The 22,932-nt window shown below is 33.5% G+C and overlaps 2 protein-coding genes across 2 annotated transcripts in view; one reads left to right on the forward strand and one right to left on the reverse strand.

Moving 5' to 3' along the window:
• The window catches only part of LOC144836152 (protein ELYS-like), a 37,036-nt gene extending 14,323 nt beyond the window's left edge, over positions 1–22,713 (reverse strand). Inside the window, exons 1-22 of the mRNA XM_078691360.1 lie at positions 22,627–22,713; positions 21,747–21,898; positions 21,143–21,387; positions 20,540–20,807; positions 19,810–19,990; positions 19,216–19,341; positions 18,613–18,697; positions 17,877–18,172; positions 17,560–17,647; positions 17,045–17,200; positions 16,393–16,518; positions 15,904–15,994; positions 15,534–15,620; positions 14,778–14,918; positions 7,501–7,605; positions 6,877–6,976; positions 6,200–6,326; positions 5,087–5,200; positions 4,441–4,542; positions 3,711–3,901; positions 3,127–3,221; positions 2,172–2,356 (exon numbers count right to left, since the gene is read on the reverse strand). Of these exons, the coding sequence (XP_078547486.1) occupies positions 2,172–2,356; positions 3,127–3,221; positions 3,711–3,901; positions 4,441–4,542; positions 5,087–5,200; positions 6,200–6,326; positions 6,877–6,976; positions 7,501–7,605; positions 14,778–14,918; positions 15,534–15,620; positions 15,904–15,994; positions 16,393–16,518; positions 17,045–17,200; positions 17,560–17,647; positions 17,877–18,172; positions 18,613–18,697; positions 19,216–19,341; positions 19,810–19,990; positions 20,540–20,807; positions 21,143–21,387; positions 21,747–21,879 (3,042 nt within the window). The 5' untranslated portion in view covers positions 21,880–21,898; positions 22,627–22,713. The remainder of the gene's footprint in view (positions 1–2,171; positions 2,357–3,126; positions 3,222–3,710; positions 3,902–4,440; positions 4,543–5,086; positions 5,201–6,199; positions 6,327–6,876; positions 6,977–7,500; positions 7,606–14,777; positions 14,919–15,533; positions 15,621–15,903; positions 15,995–16,392; positions 16,519–17,044; positions 17,201–17,559; positions 17,648–17,876; positions 18,173–18,612; positions 18,698–19,215; positions 19,342–19,809; positions 19,991–20,539; positions 20,808–21,142; positions 21,388–21,746; positions 21,899–22,626) is intronic.
• On the forward strand, positions 3,196–14,035 carry LOC144836171 (uncharacterized). Its single transcript, XM_078691398.1, has 2 exons — positions 3,196–3,245; positions 12,759–14,035. The coding sequence occupies exon 2, from the start codon at positions 12,787–12,789 to the stop codon at positions 13,807–13,809; it is 1,023 nt and encodes a 340-aa protein (XP_078547524.1). The 5' UTR covers positions 3,196–3,245; positions 12,759–12,786; the 3' UTR covers positions 13,810–14,035.
• Positions 22,714–22,932: the final 219 nt, after the last annotated feature.

A 22,932-nucleotide genomic window follows, 5' to 3' on the forward strand; every position in this document is an offset into this window, starting at 1 on the left:
TACCGTTTTAATAATGACACACGTATGCCAAAGTGTCTTCCACGATGTGGACATACGCTTTGCCTTGTTTGTGCCAGAAGGATTTACAGGAATGGCATGATTCGTTGTCCATTCTGTCGTGTAAGTTGCGACACCTCAGAGGACATATCTGCAGATATACCAGACAATTGGGCTGTCAGAAACTTGGTGGAGATAAATTATCTGGATTCTGGTAATTTTAAGACTGTTGATGGTTTCTCTGGTACTGCCACCAGTGCTACAGGTGCACAGTGTTCTGCTGCCATTACAATGACTCCATCTTCTGATCAGCAAAGAGTTACTGATGGTGTGGAAAGCGTGTTACATGGAAATTCTACCTCAAACATCATGTTATCTGATAGAGATTTTAAAGTTCTACATAATGATGTTCCAGAAAGGATGTCAGAGGAACACAGAGGACAAGCTAATTTGCATGAACCAGGAGTAAATACAAGATTTGAGATGGATCAGACTCAGGCAACAGAAAGAGAATCCTTAATACCATGTACCATAATAATACAGCCAATCTGTAAGAAAACTAACAAGAGGACAATCCTAGTAAGAACGGACGTACTCAGACCTCGTGATCTTCCAATTATGGAAGAAAGTTTAAGAGTAAGTGGAACCGATCCAGAATCAAAATCAATTGCCGTAAACGTCCTTGAGACCGAAGAGACAAAGTTTGAATATACATACACACTGACCAAGCGAGGGATTTATAAGTTCAACTTAACACTGTATGGTAAACAAGTAGTAGGCTGCCCTCTGGAAGTGGAGGAAACAAGCACGCACAAATTCCTTTTCAAAAGGAGTAGTAAAAAGACAGATTCAAAGAAGAAAAGCAAAAGAAGTCTGTTTTTTCACAGCGCCAACAAGCTTGATGAAACCAGAGCTCGGAATTCATTCAGCTATCAATCAAGAAGTAGGGGATTGTTTAACGAGGCAGTCGTTCATGGCGGTATAGTGGATTACTCTTACTATTATTAGGTTGTGTTCACACTGACTTACTGACACTGAGGCCAAATTCCTTATATGAAAAATGAGTGTAATATTTTGAGAATTAACTCATTTCAGATTCTGTATGTTTGGCATAGAATTCAACTTTGAGCGTGGTAAAGCTTGGTTCCCACTAGCGACGCAACGTAACGCAACCTATGCAACGGAACAAAATGCCCTTCCAATAATTGTGTTTGCCCCCGCCTGCATGAAATCAGATTTTTGCAGCACTGTTGCGTCGTCGGTTCGCACTTTGCGTCAATATGTCGCTGCGTTGCGTTCTAGTGGGAACCACGCTTTAAACATACATGTGTGAATGTAGCTCACAGAAAATGTAACATAGCCCAGCGTTTCTCGGGCCACCTGGCCGAACCCAGATTCACTGTGGACATAGCTTAAAGGTAGTACAGAAAAACTGTTGAACATATTAGATATTTATGATTATGAATTATAATACTATATAATATATAATAACTGCTACAAAATTATTTACAATTACTTTTTTCTATGATGGTGTCATTTCGTAAAAGAAATTTTGACTTTCTTTTTTGTTTCTTTGATTTGTACGTTACTTGTTCTTTTTTTAAACCATATTCTGTTTCATTGTTATATTTGATTTTGTTTCTATCTTTTCTGCTTTGGAAGAAAATAAATGTTTAATTTGGTTTGATTTGATTTTAATCTAGATTGTCATCTAAGCATATAACTTCTTTCTTGATTCTCTGATTTGTACGTTACTTTTTCGTTTTTAAACGATATTACGTTTCATTGGTTTTTTTTTCTGCTTTGGAAGGAAATAAATGTTTATTTTGATTTGATTTGATTTTAATCTAGATTGTCATCTAAGCATATAACTTATGTAAATTTAATTCAGGCAAGGAAAATGACATGCAGGCTAGCTAATAAATACAGGTATCTAAATAAGGACTATTTGTAACCACTTTTTCTTTGTTTGAAATAATGGAAGCATATCATCAACAAAAATACAATGACATTTTATAAAAAAAAATTTTGCCTAAAGCTTGGTTCAGATGTAAGCGCACCACAATGAATTTGACCAATCATAACAAACTATACTTGTGATTGGTCAACTCACTTGCGTCATGCATATGTGTCCCAGTGGAAATGGTTATAAAGTAAATAAAATAAAAACTAACCATAATGTTGCGCTGTTTAAGACGTTCATTCAGCTGTATTGCTTCTACATAGCGCCCTCTTTGGAGGTAGTGCATAACGAGCAGTTCTTGTGAATTTGGCTCAGTACTGGTTTCAAGGTAGCGAATAAGCATTGCTTCTTCTTCATCAGTAAAATGCAATTTTAAAAGATTGTCCATTGTATGTGCTACAAAAACAATGTATTTGTTAAATTTTCAAAATCCTAAATATTGTATTTAAAAAAATTTTAAAAAGTAAACAAAAATATTTCTATGAAATTCAACAAAACAAATATATGAATAGTAATAATATACAAAAATACTTAATGACTGAATAATTAATTCTAACTATTCTTACATTTGTCTCATTTTATGTTTTGCAACAACATGCATACAAATAATAATATATAATATAAATTATAAACATTCGTTACAAAAGAAATTCATCAATGAATATATATATATATATTTTGTATGTTATTGTATTTTTATGTGAGCGATTGTGCCTGTCATGAATTTCTGCAAGAACCAAATAAATCAGAATCTGAATGAATATAACCATGGGCGCCTCAATCTGCTTTGAATGTTACATTTTTAAAAAAGATTTTTACTCAAATATAATTTGTGCTTTCTTTTGAGAGTATCATGTATTTTTGGAAGAATCTTTTAAACCACATTCAAGAACAGTACAGTAAACAGTTCTTTTTATTAAAATTTTACCCACTACATAAAACAACAAGGACATAATGTAAAGAAGTATTAACCAATCACATGCAATCCTTTGGAAAATCATCATTAGTGATTGGTCAAATTACTTTATTACATTTGCATTTTTCCAAGTGGAAACCAATCTTAATAGAATACAAATGAACATAAAATGTGCAATGTAATGTCATAATATTTAATTAGGGAAAAAATGATGTGTACTAGATGGAGATTTAATTAAAGACAACATTACTTTGTTGACATCCTAGGAACAGGTGTAGCAGAAGGTCCTGGGCAGAAGCGGGATCGTTATACTTTCTCTGGAATTGAAATGCTTCAGACGTTAATCTGAAAGGAGAAGAAATATTATCGGTGAGTTTTTTATTAAAAACAAATATTGTGCAAATTTAAATGCCAACTTAATGTCAATGGCTACCAGATGTCTCTATGAGACTAGTACCAGATATGAATATACACAATATCAGTTATTCACCCAATTCTCAGTGCTGTATCACCACATGACAATTATTCAACAGTATCACAGGCACATTCCATAATACAGAGTCAATGTGCATCACATGTGGTGCCTGTATCATGGACAATTAGATTGATGGTTAGGTTAGAGTCTATGATGCAGGCAGGGAAGGTGAAACACATGAGATGTATCATGAACAGTTAGATTAAGGGTTAGCTTAGAGTCTATGATGCAGGCAGGGCATGTGAAACACATGAGATTCTGTATTATGGAATTTGCCTATGATACACAAGACAAATTTAGATACAGCACTGAGAATAAGTTGGATTTATATATAAAACACACAATATTGCTAAATATACCCATTAGCAAGAAGAACCGTAAGGTGCATTTGAACGTCTTCTAGCGTGTTGAGAGGTGGGTTGCGTGTCCGTTGGTAATGCAGCGCCTTCTTACTGTTGTCGTGGTACAGGAAGGCTTTCATGATGCGTTGGTGTTGCCATGACGGTAGGTCAACAGTGATGAGTGGGTCAAGAAAGGTTGTTATAGCATCCTGTAAAAATATAGAAGAAAATTAATTCTTATACTTTGATCACCCAATAAGAATATTTACTACATAAGGGCTCTATTAAGGGGACACCTTTAGGACCCATTTAATTGTCCGCTGAATAGATGATGGGTGTCGTATTAAAACATTTCTCGGCCACTTTTTTCACAGGAAAGTGTCCCCTTAATAGGGGTGTCCCAAAGGAATACATTTGATCTCTGGTGTGCGTGTGTACAATTGAGGGACTAGTGCTGTTCCGCCATACCACGTGTGTTAAAGAGTCGCTATCCAATCGAGTTTAAACAATACCATGAAAACCAGTGATCTAATGGTTAGGACATCTGAATATCAAACAGAAGGTTCCGGGTTTGAATATCGGTTGGGGCGACATTTTTTTATTCTCACAGATTTCCTCATCTTATAGTTGCAAATTAATAAATTAAATTTTAGTATATCATGGGGTGGTTTAGAATTTGTCTGTGGTGTTTATATAAAACTGTATATACTGTATATCAGAAAAACAGTAGAACAAATTAAACATTTACCTCAAACAATTTATGATCGAGAAGAAAAAAGCCTCTTAGTAACCTAGCAACACCGGGTGGTATACAAAACGTTTGTTCAAATTGACCTATTTTATCCAGAATCTGAAATATTAAAAATAAACTCATTAACATAGTAGAATTTAATGTCTATTTTACATATTTCTCTTTAATTTATTATTCATTTATGATAATTTATAACAGATTCATGTCTGATTTTTGCATTTTTACTTTGCAAAAAGTTCTTTTGCGTTTTGGTTATTAAATTTATTTTACATAAATAACTATACAAGGTATATTTTATTTGTGTTTTTTTATGTTTCAAACTTTCATTTCTGGTTACATTATATTATATATATATATTATATAAATCCAAAGGCAAATTACTGAAAAAATGACAATGCTGTGGGTATCAGTGGCTGGATCTCAATGGAGATACAAAAAAAAAAAAAGCGAAAAGCTAAATCAAAACGATAAGTAAAACAGCCAGAAAAGTTAGCAGAGCTTTCGGGAAACACTAGCCCTTCATCAGTGCAAGTGAAGGAATTGGATAACGTATATATAAATATATTATATATATTTACATTAATGGCAGTGTGTTGCACTGATAAAAAGTGATAACCAATAGATAAAATAAAAATTCACTCACCTCTTCATGCTTATTTGGATCGAGGCAGATCTCAAGTCCTTGTAGAAAATATGCAACAATACAATGTTTAGTCATAAGTGGAACATTCTCAAGTAGATAGATATCCAACAGTGCCTAAGAAAAAGATAACTTATACAGTCAACTCTCCCAATACCTTTAAGCTAGCCTAATATGTCTGGTATTCGTAATGTGTTTCAAAAGACGAGCGGTTACGGTAAGCGGAAAACCGTGTAGCTTGTCCCACGTATAATCTGTACTGTATCTACCAAAGCATAAAACTGCCTGTCCGCTCCGCATTTTGTGTAAATGGTCATAAGGAATAACACATATTCTATATTTTTATTACAGTTACCACTCGTCTTTGCCGTAATGGGAAAAATGAATCTGGGACAATTTGGACCTCAGTCTGGTTTTGGGAGAGTTTCTGGTTTTCAGAGAGTTTAGTGTTGGGAGAGTCGACTGTATTTAAAATAATTCTGTTTTAAGATTTTAAAGGAATTTGTATTTAACTTGCTGAAGAAAATGTTGTGTGTATTACCCATGTGGTGGTTAACATGCTTGCCTTCCAATACTAAGGTCTAAGGTTCAATCCTTACCTCATGCCAAGGGTTATATTTCACAACGTTAAAACTATTCCACTCCCTAAGCCTCAAATGAGACTTGAATTTTCGACACGTTTCAAATGTCTGTGATGTTATGAGGATCAGTGACCTTCTTTGACCTTAGTAACAGTTCACCGAAGGTCATCAGGTCATAGAAGTCACCAATCCTCATAACATCATAGGATTCTTCTCATGAAGATAGAAAATTAAAGGTATGTTGAATTTATGCTGTAAGTTTGTTTAAAAACATTTCACATCCTGTAATAAGGTTTATCGCAAATTGCGTGAGCGATGCATAATGGGAAGGGTTTGGGAGCAATAGCACCACCACCAGCATATAAAGTTTGTATTATACGGTGGCGCTATTGCTCCCAAACCCTTCCCATCATGCATTGTGCAATGACGTTTCTTGCGAAATCAAGGTATTTGCAATCAACCTTATTGGCGAATTTACTTTCTGTGTATGATATAAAAATTATCCAAATGTATTCAAGATATAAAAGAAACTTACATGTATACTTGGGGGTGGATATTTTCCGTTACCGTCCTTGTCCTCTCGGTTCCACAAATGGACAACATGATCACCTAGTTCATCTATTATTCCATCTATCATCAATATATCACTATCTCCACCAGACCTTTGAAGAAGTGAAAAAAAAAATTTATTTCATTTATTAAATTTACTATGCTACATTGATTGAATTTAAAGATGTATTGTCCCCAAAAAACATGAAAAATTTAGATTAATAAAATCAATCTTTTGCTTTAAATTACCAATTTTTTTTAATTCAATCTTTGGTCAAAGTGAATAACTATTATGTGACATTAAAATAGCATATTGAAAAAAAAATGTTAACAAAATTATTTTTCAGGGGGACAATATATCTTTAAAGTTTATTGTGTATTTTTTATGTTGTACTATATATTGAAATGAATGTCCAATAAATGATTACTTTATATTATATAATTTATTTCTCTAATATATATACACGAGAGGCATTGTTTTGCCATGCATATTATCCCAATGTGACCAGCTATCAAGGAAAACAATGTTCCAGATTATATAAAATACTGAAACTTTATTTTGTACAAAATATAAAGATCTGTCTACACTATCAAACTTTATGTGACAAAAAAATGTGATGTGCCCATTTTTGGGCACATCACTACAAAACATCTGATAATTACCTTGTCATTGCTTGAAGTTCTTGTCTGCGTTGGTCAAACGCTTCTCGAAGTCGACTGGCTGGGTACGAAAACTGACCTTCAATTACCGGTTGACCGTCATCTTAAAAAAAAAACATGTTAAATTTCAAATACATAAATTCAATATTTGCACTGCTCTCCATGGAAAGAACGTGCTAACAACACTTTGAATCCTGACAAAACAATTGGGTTGCAATTAAATCTCAGAATTGAGAATAATAAACAAATATTAAATATTTTTCGATTGTTTTTAGAAAATAAGACGTTTTTCAACATTTTCTGAACATTACTTAGTAAAAATTTGTTAAATATGAAAGTTAGACATCAGACAGCATTTGGGCATATCACACGTTTTTGTTTTGTTAAACTAGTTTGATAGTGTATACAGAGCTTCAGCGCCAGTGCGCCCTCATGGGCTAGAGTTGCTCGTGCTTTGTGGCTTTAATTTCCTTGTTGTTGTATTGAGTTATTGATTGTTATTAAAATACATTATTCGCATTACATCGGTCTATGTGTGATCTGTAGAGTTGTGGCATATAAACATCAACCTTATTGGCGTAGGCCATGTGACAAGCAATTCATCACCGAATCTATCTATTGTTTTACCTGGACACTCTGGTAGCAGTCCAACACGAATAAACCAAATGACAGCTTGAAGATGATTGGATATAAGCATTACAACATTCAGTTTGGTTTCTAGATCTGCCTGACCTATAAAGTTAAAAAAAACAAATTAGTATGTATTTTTATTTTGATTTTCCTAATAAACTGGAAAAAAAGTTTACCATTGTTAAACCAAATAAAATAATGCATTTATTCATGCAATTTTGCTTGTGGGTCACCTTTTATAATACAGTGTTCTTTTTAATTACAATAACAATAAGTAATAATGACGAAGGAATGGTGTTATTTCTTATTGACAGTAATTTTTATTTAGCTTTTAGCTTATTACTGTATAATACTTTAGTGTCTTTATTGAGATCCAGCTATATATAGCATTGTCATTTTTTTCAGTAAGAATGCCTTTAGATTTAAAATAATTAATGTGGCATTTGCGATGAGGAAAAAAATTATAAGATTAATAATACTACAGTTTATATACATATCATTTGACTCTCACATTTATTCATTCTTTTCATCATTTAATTAAAAATCAAAAAAATGTGAGATTAACAAAAAAACAAAATTATATATTATATTATATTATTATATTGGTTAAAACTAACTGTTTCTTTTTATAAGTGAAATCATTATTTTTGTTGATTTTTTTTTCTACAAAAGTGAATAACTTTATTAAAACTGCAAAAGGCCTATACAAAATCTGATTTTATTCATCTTTATTTTTCATGTTTTTGGGGGACAATACATCTTTAAATGTTGATATTTTTTAAAATGCGAATCTGGATAAGCACCCTTTTATCTTTGAAATTCTTTGTTATAACAAAGTTTTACCTTAATGCAATGTTAATAATATTACTCAAGAATACAATATACATAAAAGCTATATAAAAAAAACAGCTTATTTATACAATAGCTTTTTACTATCAACCTTATATTACATGTATACAGTTTATGATTTTACGGGTCACAACCAATAAAGAATTATTTCCATCATGGCTGTTAATACCAACAGTTGATAATCTAACTAATCAAAGAGTGCATAGCAATTAACCAGTGTTTGATGAGTAACCATGGCAACAGATCAATAGAGTGGAAATACCTATTCAACTACTGTTTCCTGTTCTAGATATTCTTTTTTTCGAAAAAGATGATTTTAATTTTGAAAGTGGATCATGCTAAGCTGTCGATATAGTCGTTTCTGTTCATTACGGACTTAATTATACGGTAAGATAGGTGTAAATATATTCTTGTATTGAACAAACAAATATGTCAATGAAATTTCCGTTTCATTTTATGACAAGGTTGAACTGATTAAATAATATTTAATGTAGTCTACTGTAAGCTAGCTTGTAATGCTGTTTGATACAGTATAGTGTGTAAACCGTAACTTAAATCATTTTTACGGTTTGAAAGCGAGCAACATCTAAGAACCGTATGATAGGATAGGCTAGTAAAATAGTATTCTGACAGGGATGTTTAATTAATGCTCAGTTACAGGTTTAAAATAAAATACACTGTATTTTATTGTTCAATTTATTATTTGACTCAATTTTAAGGTAAATTTTTTTTTTTTAAATAGAGGTTGCTGTTTTTTTATGTGCTTGCTTGCCCTAAGTTTCATGTAAACTGGTTCTTTTGAATAAAGTTCAGCAACATAGTAACTTTGCATTTCGTGTTCTTCGTTCTGCGACCATAAAATGCAACCATCGAGTGGTACTATTAAATCAGCGTCTTTACACACATGGCTAGGCATACATTCAAACACACTTCCAACATTAAATGTTTTGGTTAAGCCCAAACCGTTTTGTCCGCACTGTCCAGTAATTCCTGTTCTATCATGTAATGGCAACGCTTAGGTTGTCTGCAACAACTATGGAACTGCGTCGGTAAGCTCTTCAAGCAATTGATATTTCTTGCTGCTTAGTCTTCCATAGTTGGTATTTATTTTATTAAATTCTATAGTTTTTGCTATTCACTTAAAATCCTTCTTGCAATTCTACAGACAAAACAACTGAAGGCACTTTCATTGTTTCTTTGGTTTTAATTGATTATTCCATAAAAAGCAGTTAGGTATTAATACAAGTAATTTTTTGTTATTCATATTTTATACAAATAATACTTTGGACGTTTATTCAATCAAACAAAACAGATCATACAGATGTATTAATTTTCATAATGCGGAACACAATATGTACACATTTTTCTAATATCTGAAGGTAGAGGAATAAGGATTTCTGTAGTAAGTGTATAGCCATGTTGCGGGACCTTCCAAAATTCGGGTTACCCAAATGGCAGCGCGAGAGAGTAAGAATTTGAATACAAAATATCGGGGGAAAAGATGTTGTCCGTATACAGTTCAGAAATGTGAAGCGTTCAAAGCCCAACAAATGAAAACCCTGGATTTTCCCATTTTGTTTTATTGAAGACTGAATATTCAGTGCTTATCGTTTAACTCCGATACAAAGTAGGCAGGACTACTGTACAGTTCATCCGTACCAAAGAACACTTTGTCTTTGGATGCTGGATCGATACGGAAATTTAAGCAGTCTTTCTGTTTGTATAATTTCTAATTTAATAATTTCAATTAAATCTTTAGTGCAACTGCATACCTCAAGAAATTTAATCATTGTCAACAATTCAGTAATGTGTTCAATACAATTATAAGCAGTGTCTATGTCTCCCTCTGTAAGAGATACAAATGCCTTTAAATAAAAGACAAATGCAACTGGATGTGGAATATGGTAATCCTTTCCGTTGAGTTTGAGATTTTGCTGTAAGTTGTCATAGTTCCACGTGCGAGGCCTACGCATAAGAACGTCTTCCGAACGTATAAAGATAGGAGGAAGTTTTGATATTAACTCTTTATTTTTCTCTACTTCGAGAATGATGTTTGGTACAGCATTTTCAAGGAGTTCTTTTACCATTTCATAATTTGCCATTAAATAATAGTATTTCAATAACAGAGTTATGCCACCAATACCATTGTCACTCCATCCATTAGGAAAGACCATTTCACGTCCTAATTTGTAATAATGCAGTGGTTTGCCCAGGTAGGGACTTAAATCTGTACGGGGAAAGGTGTTTCCAAAACGAACAATTAAGGAAGTCAACAGATCACCTAAATACCGATAAAGACACTGTTTTGATGTTTTTCCGAAGCCTTCTGGCACTAAATTATGAATATTTTCTGCAACCGGCATAACAATGTTTTCTACCCTTTCTAATATTTTAGGGTATTTGCCCTTTTCGTAGGTAATAGCAGGCAAACATGAGTTAAACAATCCATCATGTAGGCCTCCACTAACTAGCCTCGATACTTCTGAATGCTCATAGATATCATAAAATCTACTTCCAGGTGGTAACTGCGAAATCGCTTGTAAAATCGATGTTTCAGCTCTAGTGTGTTTCAATATGTTTGTTTTCATGGCTGTGTAATCAAAATCATTATAATGTGAGCTGGGTATCTTCAGGTTATCACACATATCACTGATGACAATTTTCACCAGAGGGCACTCAATGACACTTGACATCACCACAACCCAGAGATCTCTTTTTAGCATTGCCAAATCTTCTATTACACGGTCACAGCATATTTTTGACAAATGACTAATGAGATTTTGTTGAGGAACAAAATAATGTGGAAGATTTCTACGTGTGTAGCAGTTTATGAGCCAGTTTAATACAGTTCTTATCAAACCCATGATATTTGAGTGATTGTGTTCAATTGTTTCGCACATCCACAAGCACGCAGTTTTTATGAAATAAGAACAAAATGGCGTTGGGTGGCAGGTATCACTGTAAGTACAATATCTGTTCTTAAGTGCTTTTAAAACAAACATACATCTATAGTAAGGTTCATTCAAATTGTAAATTAGTTCTTTTTCAGCTACAGAAAATGATAGTCTCCATTCAATGTCTTTTGATGAACTCCAATAGCGTCCAACTGGAACGGCTAAACAATCCGAAAGGAATATCGTTTTCAATAGCTCTTGTGATGGCCAGTTAGTTGGTCTATTTCTAACGAAATAATCATCTGTGATTGACGGCCATGACTGACATTTAATATAAAATACAATATCCTTCGCTTTCAATCCTCTGTTGTCGTCACCTAATACAAATGCAGGGCCATGCGTTTCAGTAAACGGATATGTAACCTCGAACAGTTTTTTTAACGCATCGGCGTTCAGATATCCGTCATTATTAATTTCGCTATTGGGTGTTGGTGTTTGTTTCAAGTGCTTACTTGCCCTAAGCTTCATATAAACTGGGTCTTTTGAATAAAGTTCAGCAATACAGTAATTTTGCATTTTGTGTTCTTCGTTCTGCGACCATAAAATAATGGGATCATCTTGTAACATTGTATCTTGTACCATTAAATCAAAGTCGTTACACACATGGTCAGGCATACCTTCAAAATTACTTCCAACAGGATATATTTTGGGGAACCCCAATTTGTATTGGTACACGTTCAGTAATTCATGTTCTATCATGTAATGGCAACGCTTAGGTTGTCTGCAACAACTATGGAATTCAATTACTGCGTCGGTAAGCTCTTCAAGCAGTTGATATTTATTGCTGCTTTCTTCCATAGTTGGTATTTATTTTAATAAATTCTATAGTTTTTGTTATTCACCTAAAATCCTTCTTGCAATTCTACAGACAAAACAACAACTGAATGCACTTTGGACTCGTTTCATTGTTTCTTTGGTTTTAATTGATAAAAAGCAGTTAGGTATTAATACAAGTAATTCTTTGTTATTCATATTATATACAAATAATACTTTGGACGTTTATTCAATCAAACAAATCAGATCATACAGATGTATTAATTTTCATAATGCGGAACACAATATGTACACATTTTTCTAATATCTGAAGGTAGAGGAATAAGGATTTTGTAGGTGTAAAGCCATGTTGCTGGACCTTCCAAAATTCGAACTAGTTTGACATTATGTCCATATATGGGCATATCACATTTTTGTGTGTGTAGACAGAGCTTTAGTAGAGGTTCCCCAAAGAAAGGGTCATTAATGCCTTCTTTGCCATTTATATCTTATTTATATTTCAGTTTAAAATCTTGGTTTATTTAAAATCTCTTCAAAAAACAATTGTACAGTACAATAAAAAAAATCAACAAATGTTTAAAATTAAACAAATTAATTATTTTAAAAATTCCAATAATCTAAAATAAAAATTATTTATCATAAAATTTAATTTTTTTCCCCATTCATTTTTTTTTACAGAATTGTGATTTGGATGAAATAAGTACAAATGGCAGCTTTTTCTATTAAAGTTGGATTTTTAAAATACCAGTATATTTTTGGAATATCAATTCTATTTGGCACAACACTGTCTGTCCTTTCATGGCCATGCCCAAACCTGTGCACTTGTGATGAAAACAAAGGCCTGGTCAACTGTACTGACCGACAATTGACAGAATTTCCGGCCAATGTTTCAAGTTACACTACAATACTTCACTTGGGAATTAACAAATTGGAAAACATTAGTTGGAAAAATTTTGAAAATCTTGGTTTGTTGACGGAACTTAACATCAAAAGAAATAATCTTCAAGAAATAACCGACGCTCCGTTCAGACAATTACGCAATCTTACCAAGTTGGTGCTGCGTCACAACGGACTAAGAACGCTTAGTTCCGATTGTTTCAGCGGTTTAACGTCACTGAAGACTTTAAGTCTGAGTTACAACAATCTAGCGACATTTCCGGAGAATCTTCGCACACATACGCCAAATTTAAAATTTCTTTGGCTGATATCAAACGAAATTACCGTAATTAGGCCGGAAAGTGTCAACTTGCCCAAACTAACTCGATTAACGTTAGGTACTAACCAAATCCACACGATTGAAAGTGGTACTTTTCAAAATAATTCGCGGTTGGTATTTTTGGATTTTCGTAATAACATGCTATCCAGTATTACATACGAGTTTATGTTACAGTCGCTTGGAAATCTGAAACATCTTGATCTGAGTGAAAATAATATATGGAACATATCTGACAAAGCTTTTATATATTTGAAGAAGTTGGAAACACTGAAACTTGATTATAATCCTTTTTATTCGCTACCATGTAATATTTTTAATGACGTCGTTAGCCTGAACCAATTAACATTACGGCAGAAGACCATGGAGGGTACTGCCGTAAGCGGAATGACCTGCACGGACGTCTGGTCACAAGTTATCAAACGTTTGTATGCCATTGAACAAATGAGAAATAACGGACAGCTTATTGACGGAGATCGACCGGTGACAATTTCAGACTCCAGTTTAAATATTTGATATTAGGGGTGAATTTAAAATGGTAGCCCAACATTCAACTCTTAAGTAAAATCTACTCAGTAGGCTAGAGAAAAATTAGAAGTGAAAAATAGGCTCACTGACCTAAATATTTATGGCCAAAAAATGCATTATGGGTTAGTAAACACAAATTGTACTAAGCTCACAAAGTCACTGTCGTGGACAGAAGAATTTGCGCTGTAGCTACCAGTACCAGTAATGGTTTTATGAAGCGTAAATATTTATTTATCATCAGAATGTTAAGGACAATATTTTTAATACAAAATGGATACAATTAGAAACATTTATAAATCAAATATGAAATTATTAGAGATTAGAATAATTTTTATGAACCTTTATTTAATGTATAAGGAGATGGATATCTATGTTGTTTTTGTTTGATTTTAATTTGATTATGTTTTTACTTTGTAATTTATTATATGATGAAAAAAAAAAAAAAAAGTAATGACATGAGAGGATAGTAGTCCACAGCGTAATGAGTGAAATTGTTGCGAATATGGTGCTTAACAAATTTCCACCATAATTTATTTTTTAATGCTGACCAGCAAATGTATTATGAAAATGTGTGTACTATAACAAATTTATCTTTTTTAATTTATTTCTTCTTGTGTTTTGTGACGTAAAATGAGAAAAAATGAGTGGCCACACGGTTAGAGAGGCGCCACAATCCATAGCACATGTTCAATGCTCTCCTCCACTATGTTTCTGGTGGCCTTCTCAGAAGGACTTAAAACTGGAGGTCTAGTGTACACATCTGCCTTGTGTGCACTTAAAAGAACCCAGTGTATATTGAAGAAAAGTGGAGGGTTACCACAGTGTACTGGTCCTCTGCCCTTATCGTTAAAATTATATTTAAACAATTCAATTATTGAAGTTAAGTATCTATATAATGCACTACATTGTACCAGAAAAATAATAAAATATTAGACAGATATTATATATAGACCTACCCTGCTCTGTAATTTGTACAGACTGCTCAATCAGTGCTTGGAAGATGGTGATAATGTGATTCAGTTGCACAGCTAATTTATCCAGTAATCTCATCACTAAATCCTCAACATAATTACCATAGCCATTATAGAGAAACATACCTGTAGAAAAAAACAGAACTTCAGTAATGAATAAGTTTATTATAACAAAGCTAAAGTTCAAAATATGTTTATTTCGCCAATGAATGTACAGTGGTGTATATACAATAATAAATAAAAGATATCAATTAATAAAAGTGCATTGATAATAGAAAAGTTCAATTTTATGTGAGTTGTATGATTAAAAGCCAATGTGCACAGACGAGCGATAATGGTAAGCAGAAAACTGCCTAGCTTGTCCCACATAGAATCTGTGTCTCTCCTGAGCAGAAACCACCTGTCCGCTCTGCATTTTGTGTAAACTAAATGGTCATAAGAAATAACATATATTCTATATTTTCAACTGCTCGTCTGTGTAAATTGGCCAGGACATTGACTGTAGGATTTACAAAACTTATTTTGATTATTTTTTGCTAACCCTACTATTAAATATTAATAGTGACATGAATCTAATTGGCCAGGACATTATTAAACAAACAATATCCTGGCCTGACATTGACAAAGCACTAATTCATTTTGAACTGTGAACAAGATTCATCTTTCCCAGGCCAAAACTAATTTGTTTCCCAAGCCCTTTAAACATGCCTTAAACTTCAGCATGTTCCCTTTCTTACTTACACTTTTCATCAATCGTCTCTTTGATCCTGGCTACTGTCTGCCAGGCCCAGTCTAATATTGTTCTTAAAGTAAGTGCTGTAACATAATCTGAAAAGATAAATTGAAAAGAACTGTTAAAGTCAAATTCGCTGAGGCGCGAAACTACATTAGGGTTAATTAAAACTATGTCTACACTATCAAACTTTATGTGATGTACCCATATATGGACATGATGATGTCCATCACTACCATATTTAAGCATATCACTACCATATTTGGGCACATGACATTTTTTTGTCTAGTTTGATAGTGTACACAGAGCTTAAGATGATCAAACATAATTATATGTAAATTGTAAGTCAAGTATTGCTATTTTATTTTGTGTACTTACCCCCTGTTGCCCAGCTTGATATACAAGTTACAATAAAGCTTACAAGGTTGTATTCTAAGCACATTGTTAGGATGGCTTCACGCTGAACAGCCTGTATATTGAAAAGAAGAGGGAATGAATACATAGACTGGCATAGCTCAATCTATTATCTTTTGCAATACTCAAAACTTCTCATTTAACAGATCGCACAGGTTGTGTTAATGTAAATGTGTCATTAATTGTTCTCTATTTTACAATTTACACACACTGGTAAGCAGGAAACTGCATGCTTGTCCCATGTAGAAACTGTATCTATCCTGAGCTAGTTTCTGCTCTATCGCCTTACACTCTGCATTTTGTGTAAATGGTCATAAAAAATAACATAAATTCTATATTTTTGTTTTCTGAATAACGCTTTTCTGTGTAAATTGACCTTAAAACAGCAAAAAACATATTTATTATATTCTTAAAATCAATTAAATATCTAAGGCTATGAGGGTTGAATCTTACCACAGGTACTGAGCCCACTGGGTAGTCATGTTTTGGAATGATGAGGCCCACTGCAACGCTGTGATTGTACAGAGCTTGTGGCGCCCTCAAACAACTTGGTCCTTGCTTCAGTATATCATGTAATACCTAAAGTAAAAATACGGTGATAACAAATTCATTATAGTAGTATCAATTGTTTGGTGCAGCACCATGGAAGACACGAAAAAGCCAAGCCACCAATATCAAAATGACCTTGGTCCTGGTTTAGTACCAGGAGACAAAAGAGTGCTATTTTTAATGCCGACACAAGACCAGTGTTAGTGTTAAGGTAAAAGTACCTTTATGAATCTGGAGAGGGAAGCCAGAGGTAAAATTGAAACAAGTTGTTAGCTCAGAGGCAATTGTACTCAACCTTGCAAACAAATGCGCAATAATCTTTGACTGGTACTCAAAAACACAACCTCCAGATCACTAGCCTGGAATTATGCCTCTAGACCACTGAGCTTGTGCGGATGGCTAGGGTTAGATTCAAGCCCAAGGGAGCAACAGGTACTGCACCAACAGTTCTCAATGTACTGCACATTCACGTAAAAGATGTCAGGTAGGGCAGAAATCTGATTCTGGTTTCCTCAATTTTTTTACGCGTATGGTAAATTTGACCCAGCATTCTTACCTGTCTTTGATGACCTTTAAAGCTAGTGTTCACTAGTCCAGTCTCCATGAGGCAACAGACACTAAAACTTAATGATGACGGATAGAAGTGCTGCTCTGGAGCGGGCGCTTGGGATGACACAAACCGTGACATCAGAGATGTGTCTACAGATGTATTCTGAGATGATGAAAAGAATTAGAGATTTTTTGATCATTTCACGATCTCACAATTTTTTCTTCATACCAAATGAATATTTCAATAATGAAGGTAAACCAGACATTGAGGGAGAGGCCAAAGATACTTAAAAAATATTTTGTTTTTTTTAATGTCACTCACCAAAAATTGTATCATAAAAAATGTAATTTAAAGCTAAAATTGAAATCATATTGACTGGAATGGGTTTATTTTGTTTATTTAAATTAATCTTTATTTTTCATGTTTTTGGACAACACTTTAAAAGTGAAGTTAATATGAAATATAATTCCTATTGAACTTTGTGAATCACATCAACACCGAACATAAATTTTAATACTTACGAGTAAGACATCTGGACAGGAAGCTTCCATTACAGATTCCAAGGAACAGAACGCAACATACGGGCAAACATCAGGACGTTGAATATACCTGTAAAAAAGAGAAACTAAGTATGTTTAACATCAAATTGAATATCTTTAATATTTGACGAAAAAGGGAACAAATCTTTGCCATCAGACAGAACATTTTTCTACTAAAAACTCATAGTAAAGTTTTCAAATCTTATATCAATATACTTTTTATTTTCTAGATTTTTCTGATTTAAAAAACAAAAACGATTATTTTGCTTGATATGAGAGAGAAAAAGAAATGTACATACCGAACATTAGCAGGCATCTGAGCATGATACCAACGATTAAGGTCAAATAAAGCCAGGAAGCAAAGTGGGTTGGAGGTGCCTTCATCACCAGTCAATGCTGCCTCCCAACAGAACACACACAGGCCTAGGTCCATCTCATCCTCCTCTTCATCATGGTATGCGTCTTCTCCTCTTGTTTTCCTTTTCTGGATTGTAAAGCAGGAAATCATTCTACTGCCGATCGACGTTGCGCTGTCCGGATTTGCGTTGTCGGCTGTGAGTGCAAATTCAAATCTTGCTTCACAATTAAAAAATTCCTGTGAAAATGTAATAAATACCATATAGGTAATTTTTTTTTTCATTTAATCAATTAAATCAATAATTAATTCTGCCAGCGGAGGAGGAGGGTATTTCTAGGTTAAAGGTCTGCTACCAAGCCTAAAGTTCTTCCATCCAACTAGGTCTAATGTGCTTCCACCAAGCCTAAAATTCTTTCACCACCCAGCCTAACATGCTGTCACCCAGCCAAAAATAAAGTTATTTTACCCAGACAAGCCTAAAATTCTTCCAATCAGTCAGGCCAAAAGTTCTCCTCCCCAGGCTTAAATTCGTCCACCAAGCCAAGGCTTAAATTCGTCCACCAAGCCAATGCTTAAATTCGTCCACGAAGCCTAGGCTTAAATTCATCCACCCAGCTAGGCCTAAAGTTCTTCAGCAGCCTAAACCTACCGACTGAAGATATATACAAACTACTTACGTGGTACATATAACCATGTCCTGGATAAAATTTCTTTCTTTCATAAGCTAATTGGAACAAATGAACGTCTGTTACTACGTCCGGGCTGCAAAAAAGAAATAAAAAATCTATTACATACTACTTACTTTTAACATAAAAAAAAAATGATCTATTTAAAGCTATGTTCACACTAGATCTGTCTACACTATCAAACTTTGTGACAACAAAATTTGATGTGCCCATATATGGAAATGATGTTGTCATATCACTACCATATTTGAGCATATCACTACCATATTTGGGCACATGTATGGAATCACAAATGGATGGTGTGAGCATCTGAACAAAATACCAAGTTATATTAAAACGCTTTTGAGTAATTCAAACTCACTCACTCAGACGTCATCTCATGAACTCTACAAGTTTCTATTTTGCATACTGGTCTGTAGATATCTGGTTATTATTCTTTTTCTACACTATCAAACTAGTTTGACAAAAAAATGCCCAAATATGGTAGTGATATGCCCAAATATGGTAGTAATACCCATATATGGGTATCACATTTTTTTGTCACATAAAGTTTGATAGTGTAAACAGAGCTTAGAAAGTCTATAATGTTGTTACCTGATGTCAGTAAGCATTGGTCCCCTTGCTGCCATCATGTAGGAGAAGTTCTCAGGATCATCATCAGGTTCCAGGTAAGCAAAATGAGTCACAGGTGAAACTACTTGCGTTAAAGGACTACTAAACCTGTAGATATATAAAATAGTTTAGGTCTGGTCATATTTATTTATTTTTTATTTATTCAATTTTCTGCCATATACAATACAAAGAAGACAAAACAAATATAAAAGGCAAGGGACCAAACAGGTGCAAAACACCTATGCTATTTGGTGAACTCAGACCAGAGCACAGAAATAAACCAAAAAAAAATTATATTCTACAATTAAAGCATCTACAAGAAAGCGACCAACTACACACATTTTCAACATCAAAATTTTGTTAAAAATTTGGTTTTAAAAGAACTAACAGAAATATCTAGTTGTTCTTGGTCACACGTGGGATATATGATTGAAAAGAAGATTCTGTTCTGCAGCGACGAATATCAAAAAGAGTACCAACAGAAGATATACTGTAAGTACTAGAGCGTAAAAAAAATCAAATTCCATCATTTTTTTTTTAGAAAAATTCTATTACAAGTTCGAACCCTGTACTTACTCTAATATTGGTGCAGCTAGCCTCCAGATTTGAAAACATCCAAAGTCAAAGCCTACAAATAAAGACCCTAGCTTAGGAACATATGTAAGTGCGGACACACAGACACCACTGGCCTGGAACGCCTTCAGTATCTCTCCACTTGGTTTTGAAAAATTAAAAGCACGGTTTTTGTGATAATCACCTGATAAAACAAAATATGAAGTAAATGTATTATTATATATTGTCAGAAATTGAGAAAATTCGGAATAAGCCTTTACTCACTCACGGCACTCACAGTAACCTGGGAGAAGATCTCCTACTTCTTTCCCTCAATAGATACTGTAGTTCACAAAATCCTTAATGTCCATTATATACACAGTCCCATCCAAAGACAGTTAATTGCTTTAGATTATTTTTTTAAGCAGTTATAGTAGTAAAATGAATATAAAGATTGAACTATCTTTTTTAAAAAATGGTGCAGGACCATGAAGTAAAAACATTCTATAAAAGCAATAATAATTTGTTGACAAATTACTATAAATGCCTAGAAATGTGCATTTGTTGTTACCAGCAATAAAGGGGTCATGTTAAAATTATTCTACCGCAGTTACTGCAGTAATTGACTACATTTTGATTATTCTTTCCCAATTATGCAATTGTTTAGCAAGCCTTTTCATACGTTACTGCAGTAAAAAAATGCAGTTACTGCAGTAGAACTAGAATAGTTTTGACATGATCTCCAAGTACATACCTCCCAACTCCAAGCACAGATGATCTCCGGTGCGTAACACTTTTCTTCGCAACTCAGGGGTCTTTGCTGACGCTGGTGTTATCACAAGAATATTTTTTGAGTCAGCTAGGGAGTCATATTCAACATCAAGATGCATGTCAACCAGATAAATATGACCACCTTCTGTGCCCACAGCAACGATACCAAAGAAACAACGCAGGTGGTCACTGAGGGCAAAGTTCGGAGCTTTGACACCTCCAGAACAAGTAACAGGCTCTATTGCCGTGACCTATATAAAGTGAAAACAATATTGCTAGTTTTAAGGCCCATTTATACTAGGACAAAATAGATTGATGATCAATTAAAAATATAATACAATACAAATAAACATATAACAAAACCCATGACGGTGACAAACAAAAGCAAACTTAATTGCTGCAAAAGATTCTCTGCAAATTTTATCAAAGACAGTGACAGCATAAAGTGTTATCCTATAGTTTTAGAATGAAAACTTTTTTAATTTCTTTTGTTTTATGTAAGAAAAATGTATGTTTATCTACTATCATCGATTGTTTTATATGGCTTTTTTTATGACAAACTTTAAAAAGAAATGGAGAAAATTACCTTGAATGGAAATGAAACTTGGGTTAAAATCTGCGAGGTGACAACATCAACAAGGCACAGCATACCACCATTTTGCACATCCAGTCCGACAAGAAGTTGAGACGATCCTGGGATGCAGTATTCCTTCACGCTTGTGATCGTACACCTCTTTTCACTTTGAAAACAAAACGAGGCCAAGCGTTGACCCGATGATGTTCCGATGACCTCAAGTACTTGCCCACGTACAAGCCAATTCCACTTGCCATCTGAAATTTAAATTATTTACAATTGTTATGTACCGTATTGTGGTATCAAGTATTATGTTTTAAATTAATGGTGAAATGCAAATTAAATGTTACATTTTATTACAACAAAAATGTAAAAGTACTTCTTGGTTTTGTCATAAACTAATCAGAATTTTAAAATGTTCTGATTAGTTTTAGAGTCATTATATCTGTTGATAATATTATGAATTGATTGGATTGTTTCAACAAAAATGTACAAAAGTACTTCTTGGTTTTGGCATAAAACTAATTAGATTAAAAATTAAAAATGGTCTGATTAGTTTTAGAGTCATTATATCTGTTGATAATATTATGAATTGATTGAATATAAAGAAACTTACTGTCACTGGTTCCACCATAAATAGATGCCCCTACATCGCTGCCTTTCCCTAACTGACGTTGTAAGCTCTGGAGCGAAGCAGAGTTGAATGGAATTAAAGTGGAGGTTTGGTCAGCAAGCTGCTGCGCCCTCATTATAATTTTTGTCCGAAATCTACCAAATTAAAAATAATAAATGCATTTTAACCAAAAAGATGGCGTTATTATTAAGTCCTGGAAATAAAATAAATATTACCAATACAGTACTACTAGGCCTAGTTTGTTAATAAATAAGGAATGCAAATTAAACCTGTAGTATTATCTAGCTAGGCCTGCTATGCTAGGCCTTTTACAAGTGTGGTGTAACTGTAAGTGGAAAAAATATTAGGCTAGTTAGCCAATTTACCAGCTAGGCCTACGTAGAAGGCATTCAAGGAATCTCTAAATATTTCATTCCAATTTTCAATGCAAACAATAATATAATATTTGTTGGCATCAATCAATCATCAATTATTTGATTTAAACAATTTTATTTAAACAAATTCCATTTAGGCCTAGGATATTTTAAAATTATTTTTAATGAATGATTGATTTATTGTATTGTATATAAATGTGTGATAGTAAAACAAGCAACTACAATTTAGCAATTCATCTGGGGCTAGCCCTCCATGATCATTTCTTGAGTTGACCCAACTGCAACTAGGCCTAGCCCTACACGGTGTGACACATGCAATTGGCAAGGTGGCCACGCCGACGAGAGAAGAAGTCCAGCCCAGTCGGTCGGCACATTTATTTACGGTTATTAGCCTAGCAAATTATAGGGTTTTATTAACAACTCTATCTGTTTATAATGAATTATAACTACACAATATATTAAATAATTTTGTAGGTATACAAACTCACATAAACCAGTTTTTATTCTATCGAACAATTTGAATTCACGTTCTCTATAAAAAATCCCGCGATCCGCTCTTTAATCGGCCATGTTTAAATTTGAATTGTATCTAAATGGTATTACATAAACTATTTATTCTGTAGAAACATTATAATATTTCTAAATAAATTAAATATAGTATCAATAGTGTATTTTATTTTAAAGAATATATATTCATTTGTAATTTAAATTGAATAAATATGAAGTAAGAAATTAAACTTGTCTTAGTTTTTGCAACTTTGTTGAGGGCGCACTCTTTGTAAACAAAAACAATA

This window comes from Antedon bifida, chromosome 2, assembly GCF_963402885.1.
Source record: "Antedon bifida chromosome 2, ecAntBifi1.1, whole genome shotgun sequence".
In the NCBI taxonomy this organism is placed as follows: Eukaryota; Metazoa; Echinodermata; class Crinoidea; order Comatulida; family Antedonidae; genus Antedon; species Antedon bifida.